The 14592-nt window shown below is 53.7% G+C and overlaps 1 protein-coding gene across 1 annotated transcript; it reads right to left on the bottom strand.

The window, feature by feature from the left end:
• Nucleotides 1–3295: 3295 nt before the first annotated feature.
• On the bottom strand, nucleotides 3296–13528 carry LOC126651492 (keratin, type II cytoskeletal 4-like). The gene is made up of 9 exons (XM_050337413.1): nucleotides 13103–13528; nucleotides 9245–9459; nucleotides 7346–7406; nucleotides 6678–6773; nucleotides 5974–6138; nucleotides 5756–5881; nucleotides 4644–4864; nucleotides 4468–4496; nucleotides 3296–3795 (listed from the first exon to the last, which is right to left on the bottom strand). The coding sequence occupies exons 1-9, from the start codon at nucleotides 13526–13528 to the stop codon at nucleotides 3296–3298; spliced, it is 1839 nt and encodes a 612-aa protein (XP_050193370.1).
• Nucleotides 13529–14592: the final 1064 nt, after the last annotated feature.

Below are 14592 nucleotides of genomic sequence, written 5' to 3'. Positions count from 1 at the left end.
AGTGCCACGTCCAGCGGTTCCTGGGACACCTCCAGGAGTGGGGACCGGCCAGGAGTTTCCCCCAGGGAATCCCGAATCATTTAAATTGTTTTTTTTATTATTATTATTATTTACACCTCGAATAAGAGGCTGGAATTGCACGAGCTGATCTGGTTTCAGGTGGGATACCCCAAACCAAATGGTGTCCTGTTTTTTGGCTAGGATAAAGTTCTTTTTTTTTTCCTTTTTTTCCTTTTTTTTTTTTTTTTTTTTAATTAATCAACCCAGACCAAAGCGTTTCTTAGAATTAAAATGCTGGAACGGTATTTTTTAATTATTAAATTATTATAATTTTTTTCTTTTTCTTTTTTTTTTTACTGAAAGAACTGCGTTCAGACGTCCCTCAAACACCCGAATATTTCCTCTGGTTATTTTGGCCCGGCAGAAAAACCAGTTCCCCAACTTTCAAACGTCTGCTGGAGCTCGTTGCTCTTAGAAAGAAGAGAAGGGGGAAGGGGGTGAAAAAAATCGTCAAAACACTCCTTAATATTTAGAAATAATAATAATAATAATAATAAAGGCAAAACAATCCTCAAGATTCAAATACAAAATGAATAAAGGGGAATAAAACCAGCGAGGTTGTTGGGGGTTTTTTTGGTGCTTGTTTTACAGGCTTTAAGGGGGATGAACCACCCTTTTTATTTTTAGGAAAATCCGACGAAAAGGGGGCCTGGGAACAAAGCCCAGCCCATCCCAGGCTGTGAAGGGGCGGCTGAGCCTCCTCAGGCTCACAAGGAAGAGCCAAATCCGGAGCCAAATCCGGAGCCTCGGGCGTTCCTGGACACCCCACCCGTGGCCCACCCATCCTGGGCTCTCCTCCTTCCCAAATTCCACCCTCGGGGCGCTGGGCAGCTCCCAAAAATCCCCCCCAGTTCGTGTTTGGAAGGGCAAAAAAACCCCACCCTTGGTTTTGTTTCTGCACCCACTTCGGCCCGAGGAGCCGAACCCCACGGGACGAGGCCAGGGACGTTTGGAGGGGACATTTTTTCCACTCTCAGCATGGAAATGACCCCGCCCCGCCCTGCCCTGCCCCAAAAGTGCCGATCCCCCCCTCCCCGCCCCTTTAATCGTCCTTTAATCGTCCCCATTTCTTTGTTTTGTTGTTGTTGTTGGTTTTTTTCCGGGCTGCAATTACTGAGAGCCGGGGAGGGGGGAGGTTAAAAGTGGGGTGGTGTGACCTGTAATTCCTCCCGCGCTGGAGACAGGGCGAGATTTCCCGGGATAACGACTGTCTGGGGATCCAGCAGGTGAGAGGGAAGGAGGATTCCTTGCTGGAAATGCGGGGTTTGGGCTCATCCCAGGAGGGATCCCCGTGGTGCCTGAGGGGCCCCGGCCTAAATTAGGGAACCCCCGTGCTTGGCCAGAGGAATCACCTCGTGGAAATGTTGGGGGTTTTTTTCCATGGAATAAACCCCCAGCAAGGCGATCCCGTGGTGAGATCTGGGACAAAGTCCACCCCACCCCATTAAAACCTGGAGATCTCGGTGCCAAAATCGATCCCACCCCATTAAAACAGAGAGATCTCGGTGCCAGAGTCGATCCCACCTCGTTAAAGCCGGGAGATCTTGATGGCAAAGTTGATCCCATCCCATTAAAACCGGGAGACCTCGGTGCCCTAAGTTGATCCCACCCTATTAGGGCCAAGAGATCTCGGTTCCTTTTAAGTCCCATGGGGCAAACGGCACTTTGTCAGCCCTAAGTTGATCCCATCCCATTAAAACCAGGAGATCCCAGTGCCAAAGTCGATCCCATCCCATTGTGGTCAAGAGATCTCGGTGCCAGAATTGATCCCACCCTATTAAAACAGAGAGATCTCAGTGGCAAAGTCAATCCCACCCCATTAAAGACAAGAGATCTCGGTGCCAAAGTCGATCCCACCCCATTAAAACAGAGAGATCTCGCTGCCTTTGAAGTCCCACTGGGAAAGGACACTTTTGTCACCTTTAATTTCACCAAAGCAGAGCTTTTTAAACCCGGAACGGGGATGGCTCCGGCCGGACACGGCCCCATCCACCACCCCTCCCTCCCTCCCTCCCTTTCCCTGAAGGGGTGTGGTGGTTTTGTTGGTGGTTTCTTTTGTTGGTTTTGGGTTTTTTTTTCCACCTCTTTTCGTCGCTTCTTTAAAGAGTGAAAAGCCCAAACGCGTCCTGTCAAAGCGGTTTTATTGAGCGGGAAGTGGGAGCAGCCGGTGACAAACAAAACGGTGACAAAACCGCGACAAAACCGCGACAAAACCGCGACAAAACGGTGACAAAACGGCGACAAAACGGTGACAAAACGGTGACAAAACAGCTCCGTCCGCGCCGGTGCGAGGGGTTGACAACGCGATCCACGCACCGGGAACTTCCCTCGGCATTTCGGGGGAAAAAGAGGGGAAAAAATAAAAAGGGAAGGGGCGGGGAGGAAGGAGGGGGAGGGTGGGGGGTGATCTCTGCCAAAAAAATCAGCACGCCCTGAACCAGCCACCCCTAAACATGCAGAAGCGACGGGGGCCACTACGCGTTCGTCTGGAATTCCAGGCGACGGAGCAAAAGCTGCGGAGGAACCGGGAAGGTGCTTTGGAACCGCCTCCCTTTCGGATTTCAGCTTAACATTTTGGCAGCTCGGGGTTTTTTTGTGTGTTTTTGTGGTTTTTTTGTGGTTTCTATTTTTTTGTTTTGGGGTTTTTTTGGGTTTTTTTGTTGGTGGATTTTTTGTGTGATTTTTTTAATTTATTTTTGGGGGGTTTTTTTGCGGTTTTTTTTGGATCGGAAAAAAAATAAAATAAAAATGGGAAGGATAAAAATAAAAGGGAGCCTGCGCTTTGCGGTGTCTGCTGGGAAAGTGAAACGCTTAAATCCTCGCTCGCTTTTTCTGAAATGCTTTGGGGAGGAGCTGGAAGGAGGAAAAAAAAAACAACCAAAAAAACACAAAAGGGGGTGTGTTGGAAGGAGGAAGGTTGTTAATTAATCCGGGGAAGCAGCGCCGCGAGCAAACCCGTTAAAGCCGTGATGACCTACAGCGTGAACTCGGGGATAAATACTGAGGTGGGAGAAGCTTCTAGAGGTTGTGTGGAGGGGGAGGGGTGGGCTCTGAAAACGGGGGGTGCGAGGGGGTGTGGTGGGAAAATCTGGTGCTGATAAATGCGGGAATGGGTTCGGGAAGGGGGTTTTTGGGATTATCCCGCGTCATCCCGGGGTGGGAACGGCGGCTCCAGCCCCCACACGGGGCGGGGGGGGGGGTGGTGGTGGGGGATGTCCTGGACACCCCCCCGGCCCTACGGGACCACGCAGGGGTCTCTGACCACGCCGAAGTTGCCCCCCACCACGCCGGGGTTGCACCCCACGACCTCGGGGCTGCTGGACACGACCACGGGCGGCCCGGCCAGCTGCCTGATGACGCAGCCCTGGTTGCCGAAGCTGAGCACCCCCCCGGCCTGCACGGCCGCCCCCACCCTGGCGCTGAGACCCCCGGGGCGGGCGGGGTAACCCCCGCTGCGGGAGCTGAACCCCCCGGCCTTGCAGGGGACCCCCCCGGGCTGGCAGAAAACCTCTGGGGCCACCACGCACGGCTTGGCCCCGGCGCTCATCACACGCTTGGGGTGGATGCCGGCGCTGCGGGAGCTGAATCCTCCTCCTCCTCCTCCTCCTCCTCCGCCTCCTCCTCCTCCTCCTCCTCCTGCTGCGGGCGAGCTGTGCCTGCCCGAGCGCCGGCCCAGGGAGCCGTAACCACACGGCCCGCAGTCGTCCGGGATGGCGAAACCGCTGCTCACCACGGCTGCAAAACAGCCCCGAGGGGAAGGGGGGGGTTATTTGGGGAGGGGGAACCCGCAGAAACACAAAATCAACCCCCACTCCCCGGTCCTGCTCTGGGAGAGACTTCCCTTCAACCCCGGGTAGGTTGTGCCTTGAGCGACCCCGGAGCGCGGTCCCTTTGTCTGACTGAGCCCTCCCCCAACCCCGTTCCTTCCAGCTCCTCCCCAGCGTGTCCCCGACACGTGTCCCGTCCCCACGGACCCTCCCTGTCCCCCTCCCACCCCCACGGACCCGCCCCTGTCCCCCCCAAGGACCCGCCCCATGTCCCCCCACCCCGTGTCTGCTCCAGGTGCTGCCACCTTCCCTCCCAGGTCCCAGTGCCTGTCCTGGGCATCTTCAGTGTGGCCTCAGAGGGGAGAAAAGGGGCGTGAATTTGACCTCCCCACTTTTCCCCTCCATCCAAAACCTGATTATTTGGTTTGTTTTTTGTGGTTTTTTTTTAAATTTTAAATTATTTGAGGTTTCTGGGGTTGAAACCCCCTCAAATTTCTGGGGTTAAACCTCGCTGGGGTGGCACGGGGAGGCAGAGGGAGGGGTCAGACAGACAGACAGACAGACAGACAGTGATGCTCCCTAAAAGTGCCTTTCCTAAAAACAAACCCCCTGACGACTGAAAAACCCCGGGGGTACTCACAGACGCTCACAGGGTTCCCCACGCAGATCCTGTTGAGGGAGAGAGAGACAATCCAGGTAAATCCCAACTCCCAGCCCTCGTGACATCACCTGGGAAGCTCCCAGAGCTGCAAAAACTCATGTTGGGGGGAGCCAGCACCCGAAATACGGCGACGGGGACGAAGCCGCGCCACCCACCTGCTCTCCTCGCCCTCCAGGAGGGTCTTGTAGGTGGCAATCTCGATGTCCAGGGCCAGCTTGACGTTGAGCAGCTCCTGGTAGTCCCTGAGCATGCAGGCCAGCTCGTCCTTGGCCTTCTGCAGGGCGCTCTGCAGCTCCACGTGCTTCTCCCGCGCGTCCTTCAGCGCGCAGTCCCCGCGCTGCTCCACGTCGCAGATGGAGGTCTGCAGGCAGGACACCTGCCAGGAAAAGGGGTGGGGGGGACACACACAGCAGTGAAGGGGTCTTATCTACCCCTACAAGGTTTGGATTCCTCGTTCCCGGGTGTCCCGGTTTGGGGTAAATCCAAATTGCCGCTCCCGCCCCGCTTTTTGGTTTTTGGGATTCCCAGAGGGTGATCCGTCGTGTCTGAGCTGTCCAACCTCCCTGGGATTGTCACCTTGGGCCTCTCCTACCTGTTTCTTGTCCTCCTAAAGGTCAGGGTGTCACCTTTCCCCATATCTGAGCTGTCCAGCATTGCTGGGATCATCACCTCTCCTTACCTGCCTCTTGACCTCCTAAAGGGCAGGGTGTCACTTTTCCCTCTTTCTGAGCTGTCCAGCCAAACTGGGATCATCACCTCTCCTACCTGCTTCTCCTAAAGGTCAGGGTGTCACCTTCCCTGTTTCTGAGCTGTCCAACCTCCCTAGAATCATCACCTTTCCTTACCTGCCTCTTGTCCTCCTAAAGGGCAGGGTGTCACCTTTCCCCAAATCTGAGCTGTCCAACCAAACTGGGATCATCACCCTGGGCCTCTCCTACCTGTTTCTTGACCTCCTAAAGGTCAGGGTGTCACCTTTCCCTGTTTCTGAGCTGTCTAGCATTGCTGGGATCATCACCTCTCCCACCTGTTTCACGGCTTCCTAAAGGGCAGTGTGTCACCTTTCCCCAAATCTGAGCTGTCCAACCAAACTGGGATCATCACCTCTCCTACCTGCTTCTCCTAAAGGTCAGTGTGTCACTCTTTCCCTGTTTCTGAGCTGTCCAACCTCCCTAGAATCATCTCTCCTACCTGTTCCTTGTCCTCCTAAAGGGCAGGGTGTCACCTGTCCCTGCTTCTGATCCTCCCAGGGATCCTCCCCTCTCCTCACCTGCTTCTTGACGCTCTCCAGCTCGCACTGCAGCTTCTGGATCATCCTGGTCAGCTCTGAGATCTCGCACTTGTTGCTCTGCAGGTCGTCACAGTACTTCCCTCTCTTGTCCTGGAGCTCCTGGAACTGGGAAAAACAAGGGAGGATGTCACTTTTTGGGGCAGGGATTAGGATCAGGGTCAGGAATTAGGGGTTAAGGGTGGGTCTACCAAGCCTACCCTGGTTTGGTAGAAAGCATCCACTTCCTCCTTGCTCTTCTGGGCGATCTCCTGGTACCAACACTCCACGTTCTTGATGATGCTCTCCATGTCCAGGTCCCGGTTGTTGTCCATCTTGACGATGACCGAGGTGTCGCAGAGCTGCCGATCCACCTGAGCTCGTTCCTGCAGGGCAAGGGGGGAGGGGGGGGTTGGGAAAGGCTTTGTCAGCTCCCAAAACCCGACCCGGCCAGGGAGGGAACGAGCCGTGAATTGTCCCCCTCTGGGCTGGGGGAGGAGATGGCTCAGCAGAAAATCCCGGGGATTGATGGATGAGTCGTTGCTTCTGACCCGCTTGGGGACCCGGAGCAATCCCGCCCACATCAAGGGCCGGGAATTTTGTGTCCTGTCATCTGCAGACGCTTCAGGGAGTGGGGTGCTAATGACAGGACAGAGTTCCTTCGGCTCTTCATCTGGAAATCCGGAGGAACCGGACGGGACCCATCTGGTTCCCCCCCTTCCCCCCGAGGGGCAGAGCGAGGAGGACGGAGCCGGTTCCTCCCTGGAGGAGAAGGGGGAACCGCCCCATTCCCAGCATCGTCACGTTAATTTGAGATCAGCCTTTGAATTATTCAGGGCTTGGGGGATGAGACGCTTCCCGGAGGGGATTCCAGGGCGTTGGGAATTTATAGGGGGAAGGGGACAGGACCACCAGAGGAACTCACCTCCTCAAACACGCATTTCAACAGCTCCAGCTGCCTCCTCAGCAGGTCCACCTTCACCTCCAGCTCCTCCTTGTTCAGGAAGATGCAGTCTGCGTCCTGAAAGAGAGGAGGGACCCACATTCCAGCCCGTTTCCACAGGGAAAAGCGGCAAAAGTGAGGCAGAAACGCGTCCCGACAGGATCCCCCAGGGCAGAAAGGCGTGAGAGGCTGAGTCAGGGTTTGTCCTGGTGTCTCCTGGAGGGAAAACCGAACCATCCCGACACGACCGACAGGAACCGGCTGATTTATTACTCAGCTCCCAAACCCAGAGCGTTTCAACAGCATTTTTTTTTTGTTGTTATTTTTATTTTTTTTAAATATTCTTGAAGTGGTTTCTGCTTTTCTGATGTCCGAGAATAAAAGGACGTGGATGGGGGGGAAGGACCAGGAATAACCGGGTGTTCTGGTGGGACCTGCCCCGCCCCGTCCCCCTCCCAGAGAGCGTCTGAGGTGACAAAACCGCGGCTGTGGAGCCGATGTTGTCGACTTTTCCTCTCCTCCCGACCCCTCTGCCTCTTCAAAGTCTCCCTCCTGCTGCTTGTGGATATTTTTTTAACCAATAATTCGCTGTTTCGACCTCCCCGGGGGAAGGAGGGGGGGAAATGACCCAGGGGTGTCGAGCCCCTCACCTTTTTGAGCGCCACGAACTCGTTCTCCACCGTGGTGCGCCGGTTGATTTCCTCCTCGTACCTGCGGGAACGGCGCGAGGGAAAAGGGGCTGAGGAGGGGAAAAGCTCTGGGGCAGAGGGGCATCGACCATCGGGATAAATGATGGCAGCCCTGAAGGTGTAAACGGCAATAACCTCGGGTGTAAATGGCAATTATTTCGGGTGTAAATGGCAATAATTTCGGATGTAAATGGCAATAAACTCCGGTGTAAATGGCAGTAATTTCAGGTGTAAATGGCAATGAATTCAGGTGTAAATGGCAATGATTTTAGGTGTAAATGGCAATAAACTCGGGTGTAAATGGCAATGATTTCAGGTGTAAATGGCATCAACCATCAGGTATAAATCACACCAGCCATCAGGTATAAATGATAATAATCTCAGGTATAAATGGCAGTAACTCCGGGTATAAATGATGATAATCTCAGGTATACATCGCAATAACTTCAGGAATAAACGGCAACAGTCTCAGGGATAAATGATAATAATCTCAGGTATAAATGTCAGTAACTTCAGGGATAAATGGCAATAACTGCAGGGATAAATGGCAATAACCCCGGGTACAAATGACATCAATCACCGGGTACAAATGACATCAATCACCGGGTGCAAATGACAAGCTCCCCCTGCTCAGGCACCGCAGGATCAGAGTCCGGAGACCCAACATTAACCCACCCACCGCGACATCAGAAGCTGCTTCATCAGCAAGACCATTCATTACCGATGCAAAGAGCTCCGCGGGCAGACGGGCAGGAATGTGCCAGCCCTCGAGGGGCTTTGTCACCTCCCGAGGGGCTGTGTCACCTCCCGAGGGACTGTGTCACCCCCGAGGGGCTTTGTCACCCTCGAGGGGCTGTGTCATCCCCGAGGGGCTGTGTCACCCCCCCGAGGGGCCGTGCCATCAGTCTGGGAGGGAATGAACCCAAACCGTGGAATCAGAGAATCACAGAAATCAGAGAATCACAGAAATCAGAGAATCAGAGAAATCAGAGAATCAGAGAATCACAGAAATCAGAGAATCACAGAAATCAGAGAATCACAGAAATCAGCCGGGGTTGGAAAAGCCCTTCGAGCCCGTCCAGTCCGACCCTCACTCTGATCCCTCCATCTCCCTCCTCCTCTCCAGGCTGAGTCTCCCCTGAGCCTCCTCCTCCTCTCCAGGCTGATCCCCCCCATCTCCCTCCTCCTCTCCAGGCTGATCCCCCCCATCTCCCTCCTCCTCTCCAGGCTGATCCCCCCATCTCCCTCCTCCTCTCCAGGCTGATCCCCCATCTCCTCCTCCTCTCCAGGCTGATCCCCCATCTCCCTCCTCCTCTCCAGGCTGATCCCCCATCTCCCTCCTCCTCTCCAGGCTGATCCCCATCTCCCTCCTCTCCAGGTTGATCCCCCATCTCCCTCCTCCTCTCCAGGCTGAGTCTCCCCGACCTCCTCCTCCTCTCCAGGCTGATACCCCCATCTCCCTCCTCCTCTCCAGGCTGATCCCCCATCTCCTCCTCCTCTCAGGCTGATCCTCCCTCTCTCCAGGTTGATCCCCCCATCTCCCTCCTCCTCTCCAGGCTGATACCCCCCATCTCCCTCCCCCTCTCCAGGCTGATCCCCCCATCTCCCTCCTCCTCTCGAGGTTGATCCTCCCATCTCTCCAGGTTGATCCCCCCCATCTCCCTCCTCCTCTCCAGGCTGATCCCCCCATCTCCCTCCTCCTCTCCAGGCTGATCTCTCCCATCTCCCTCACCCCTCTCCACCGCTGGGATCCCCCATCTCCCTCCCCTCTCCCGGTGGGAATTGCGCTCCTGGCCGTCCCCTGATGGGGCAGGGAGAGCCCGAGGCAGGTCGGGGTGGGGCTGGGGGGTTTGTCCTTACTTGCACTTGAACTCCTCGACCAGCTGGCTGGTGGCGCACTCCTCGCTGCCCAACTTCTGCTTCTCGCAGAGCAGGCAGTCGAGCCGCTTGCGGAGGTCGCAGATGTAATTCTCGAAGTAGAGCTCCAGGTTCCTGCCCTTCCTGGGCAGCGAGTGCTGCTGCAGCAGCCCCCACTTGGTCTCCAGCACCTTGTTCTGCTGCTCCAGGAAGCGCACCTGGAGGGGAACAACAGCCCTTGGAGAGGGGGAGGGAGGGGAGGAGGAGGGGAGGGGAGGGAGGAAGGGAAGGGAAGGAAGGGAAGGGAAGGGAAGGGAAGGAAGGGAAGGGAAGGGAAGGGAAGGGAAGGGAAGGGAAGGAAGGAAGGGAAGGAAGGGGAAGGGAAGGGAAGGGAAGGGAAGGGAAGGGAAGGGAAGGGAAGGGAAGGGAAGGGGAGTCTGGAGATCACGCAGCTAAATTATTTAGGAATCTGGAGATCACACAGATGAATTATTTGGAAATTGGGAGATCACACAGCTGAATTATTTGGAAATCGGGAAATCACACAGCTGAATTATTGGGAAATCACACAGCTAAATTATTTAGAAATCTGGAACTCACACATCCAAACTATTTAGAAATCTAGGGACCATACATCTAAATTATGTAGAAATCTGGAAATCACGCAGCTAAATTATTTGGAAATCTGGAAATCACACAGGTAAATTATTTGGAAATCTGGAATTCATACAGCTCAATTATTTGGAAATCTGGAATTCATACAGCTCAATTATTTGGAAATTGGAAAATCATGCAACTAAATTATTTGGAAATCTGGAAATCATACAGCTAAATTATTTGGAAATCTAGAATTCACACCCCTAAATTATTTAGAAATCCAGAGTTCATATAGGTAAATTATTCCAAAATCTAGAGGTCAGGTATCTCAAATATTTAGAAATCTAGAATTTGGGCATCTAAGTTGTTTTGGAATCTGGAGTTGAGGCATCTGAAATTATTTAGAAATCCAGAGTTCATACATCTAAATTATTCTGCTATCCAGAGTTCAGACAGGTAAATTATTTGGAAATCTGGAGTTCAGACACCTAAATTATTTTGAAATCTAGAGTTCAGGCATCTAAATTATTCAGAAATCCTGAGTTCACACATATAAACTATTTAGAATTCTGAAGTTGGCACATCTAAATTATTTAGAACTCTAGAATCCACACATCTAAATTATTTAGAAGTCTAGAGTCCAGGCATCTAAATCATTTAAGAATCCAGAATTCAGCAGATCCAAATTATTTAGAAATCTAGAATTCACACCCCTAAATTACTCAGCAATCTGAATGTCTTGCCTAAATAATTTAGAAATCGAAAGTCCCATGTCTGGGTTATTTAGAGACCTAAAAGCCCCGTGCCAAAATCTGCTTTTCTCACCAATTTTTAGGGAAAAAAAATCTCTGGATGTATTTTAGGATGAGATTGAGCCCTCAGAAGGTGAAAACTTTTTGTCTTCTGGGTTTTTTTTTCTACAAAGGGATCCTCAGGTGAGAGCTCAGAGTCCTTATCCGACATCTCCAGATCAAGATTAACCTTTCAGGAGTGTTTTTTTTTGGAAGGTTTAAAGGCAAAGATGGGGGGGGGAAATTACTGGAATTTGGGGACAAAAAGATTTGAACTGCAGGATGGAAAGATGGGGCTGTGGGTTCCACCTGAGCTGTGGTGAGAAATCCAACCCTGAATTTTGGGTGAATTTTGGGAGAGGAAACTCCTGCAGGAGGGGCCAGGACACGAACACCACCCAGCAATGGAACCAGCACAAGGAACGAGCCCTCCCCCAGTCCTGGGAGGTCAACACCCCCCAAAAAATTATTGTTCCTTATTAAAAAACACATCAAAATCATCTGAAAACTCTCACGGGGATCTGGGGCTGAGGTGGGTGGGGTTTTTGGAGGGGGTTTGTTGGCTTGAGGCAGGAGCTGGGATGAGTTTGTGGCAGGGGCTGGGATGAATTTGTGGCATGAGCTGGGATCAGTTCATGGCAGGAGCTGGGATGAATTTGTGGCATGAGCTGGGATGAGTTCATGGCAGGGGCTGGGATGAATTTGTGGCATGAGCTGGGATCAGTTCATGGCATGAGCTGGGATGAATTTGTGGCAGGAGCTGGGATCAGTTTATGGCAGGAGCTGGGATGAATTTGTGGCAGGAGTTGGGATCAGTTTGTGGCAGGAGCTGGGATCAGTTCAGGTCAGGAGCTGGGATGAATTTGTGGCAGGAGCTGGGATGAGTTTGTGGCATGAGCTGGGATGAGTTTGTGGCATGAGCTGGGATCAGTTCATGGCAGGAGCTGTGATGAATTTGTGGCAGGAGCTGGGATGAGTTTGTGGCATGAGCTGGGATGAATTTGTGGCAGGAGCTGGGCTCTGGAGGGGGTTCACTGAGTAGGGGCATGGAGATGGATTTTGGGGAGGGTTCATTGACTCATGACATGAGCTGGGGTTTGGGAGAGATGGGATTGACTCGTCACGAGCTGGGTTTTGGAGAGCTGGGATTGACTTGTGACATTAATCTGGGTTTGGAGGGCTGGGATCAACTCATGACATGAGCTGGGTTTGAAGAGCTGGGATCAACTCGTGACACGAGCTGGGGTTTGGAGGGGATTTATTGACTCATCTCACAAGATGAGTTTTGGAAGGGATTTATTGACTCGTGTCACGAGATGGGTCTTGACAGGGTTCATCGACTCGTGCCATGAGCTGGGATCAACTCATGACACAAGCTGGGTTTCAGAGAGATGGGATTGACTCGTCACGAGTTGGGTTTTGGAGGGCTGGGATCAACTCATGACATGAGCTGAGTTTTGGAGAGCTGGGATTGACTCGTCACGAGTTGGGTTTTGGAGGGCTGGGATCGACTCCTGACACGAGCTGGGATTTGGAGAGCTGGGATTGAGTCGTGACACGAGCTGGGGTTTGGAGGGCTGGGATCGACTCGTGACACGAGATGGGATTTGGAGGGCTGGGATCAACTCATGACACGAGCTGAGTTTTGGAGAGCTGGGATTGACTCGTCACGAGTTGGGTTTTGGAGAGATGGGATCAACTCATGACATGAGCTGGGGTTTGGAGAGCTGGGATTGACTCGTCACGAGTTGGGTTTTGGAGGGCTGGGATCGACTCATGACATGAGCTGGGGTTTGGAGAGCTGGGATCAACTCCTGACACGAGCTGGGGTTTGGAGAGCTGGGATTGACTCCTGACACGAGCTGGGTTTTGAAGAGCTGGGATCAACTCATGACACGAGCTGGGGTTTGGAGAGCTGGGTTTGAGTTGTACCACGAGTTGAGTATGGATGGGGTTCATCGAGCTGGGTTTTGAAGAGCTGGGATTGACTCGTGACACAAGCTGGGGTTTGGAGGGCTGGGATCAACTCATGACACGATCTGGGGTTTGGAGAGCTGGGATCGACTTGTGACATGAGCTGGGTTTGGAGGGTTGGGATTGACTTGTGACATGAGCTGGGATTTGGAGAGGGTTCATCAACTCCTGACACAGTCTGGGTTTGGAGGGCTGGGATCAACTCCTGACATGAGCTGGGTTTGGAGAGGTGGGATCGACTTGTGACCTGAGCTGGGGTTTGGAGAGGGTTCATCAACTCGTGACACAAGCTGGGATTTGGAGAGCTGGGATCAACTCCTGACACGAGTTGAGGTTTTCAAGAACTGGGATCGACTCTTGACACAAGCTGGGCTTTGGAGAGCTGGGATCAACTCCTGACACGATCTGGGCTTTGGAGGGGGCTGACCAGGCTCGGTTTCTCCCCGGGAGGAGCCTCCCCATCCCCATCCCCCACCCCCACCCCCACCCCCGCGCCCACCTTGTCGATGAAGCAGGCGAACTGCGTGTTGAGGCTCTTGATCTGCTCCTTCTCCTGGCACCGGATCTCGTGCTCCAGCGGGTCCACGCCCACACAGAGGGGCTTCAGCAGCCTCTCGTCGATGCAGATGCCCTGGATGCCGTCGGGCCGGCGCTCGGGGTACCCCCTGACCAGGCTGTACCCGCGGGGGCCGCACAGCCCCGCCCGGCCCAGCTCTCCGAAGCAGCCGCCGGCGCCGCAGGGGCCGCTCACGTAGGAGACCCTCCTGCTGCCCCCGAGGTTGCAGACGCTCCTGCTGCTGTAGGCGCCGGCCCCGCAGCGGGAGGAGGCGGCGGCGACGGCCGAGCTGCGCCCGCAGATCTCCGAGGCCGAGCTGAAGCCCCTCCGCCCCAGCACGGAGCGCACCGTGGGCGCCTGCCGGCTCATTTTGCCAGGTTTGGGGGGGTTTTTCCTCCGAGCAAGAGATCCCTCTAGAGCGGCACGCACCGCGGGTGGCTCTGCCCCCTTTATATATCCTTCGGGAAGCCGGGGCCGTGATAGGATCAGGGCGGTAATTTGGGTTTGGTTCGCCCCGAGGGCGAGCGAGCGCTCCTCGAAATGCAAAGCCGGTAACTACTGAGGAAATAAAAAGAGGGGGGGAGATCTAAAAGCGCTCTGTTTGCAAGTCGCCCTCGAATACATTACGGTTTGAAGCGCTCCCCCGAAGTTAAGGCTAATTATAGTTTAGGGGAGGGTGTTGGGTTTTTTTTTTTTGGTGTTGTTTTTTTTTTGAAGGTGACTCTTTGTGATTTGTGCCGTTTGGGGTTTTGTGTCTCATGGGCCTCTCTCTGTGTGTTTGTGTTTGTGTGTGATGGGGCGTTTTGCAGACTTGCACTTCGTTGGGGGCAGTTTCACAACGTCTGGGGACGGGAAAAGGGGCTCGGAGGAGAAATAATAAAAGGAGAAATAAAAGGAGAAGAAATAATGAAGTCAAGACCTGGAAAAAAAAACAAAACCACGCTGTGGGAAGTTGTGCCAGGATGGGGCGTCTCTGCAGCCAAAACACCTGGTGGATTTGACAGGGTTTAAGGTCTGGATTTGTGTAAAAGGACTCAAAACATCCCCCCAAAAAACCAGCCACAGAATCCTGGGGATGTGCAGGATTTCACGCTGACCCCTTCCCACCACGAACCCCCCTGGAACCGAGCGGGTTCCACCCAGGACCCGTGACGTGGTCCAGGTTTGTGCCACCAGAGGCAGCTTTTCCTTGGGTAACTCCGTGAAATTCTCATCTATCACATCAAATTTCCGGCTCTTTTGGGGCCCCTGGCCAGGCTGGGGTGTCAGAACCCTTTGGGATTCACCTCCTGTTGGGAGCACAAAAAAAAAGTGGAACAATAACCTGATCCACCCCCTCCTGGAGTGACTTTGCCAGGCACGTCCTTGGCGCTCCAACCAGAGACATCTCGGAGGGGAAGAGCCCCCAGGCCCTGCCCTGGGGTGATTTCTGG

Source organism: Myiozetetes cayanensis, unplaced genomic scaffold, assembly GCF_022539395.1.
Source record: "Myiozetetes cayanensis isolate MyiCay16 unplaced genomic scaffold, myiCay2020 scf63, whole genome shotgun sequence".
In the NCBI taxonomy this organism is placed as follows: Eukaryota; Metazoa; Chordata; class Aves; order Passeriformes; family Tyrannidae; genus Myiozetetes; species Myiozetetes cayanensis.
Note: the sequence above shows the minus strand (reverse complement) of the source record. Positions and strands in the feature narration are given on the sequence as shown.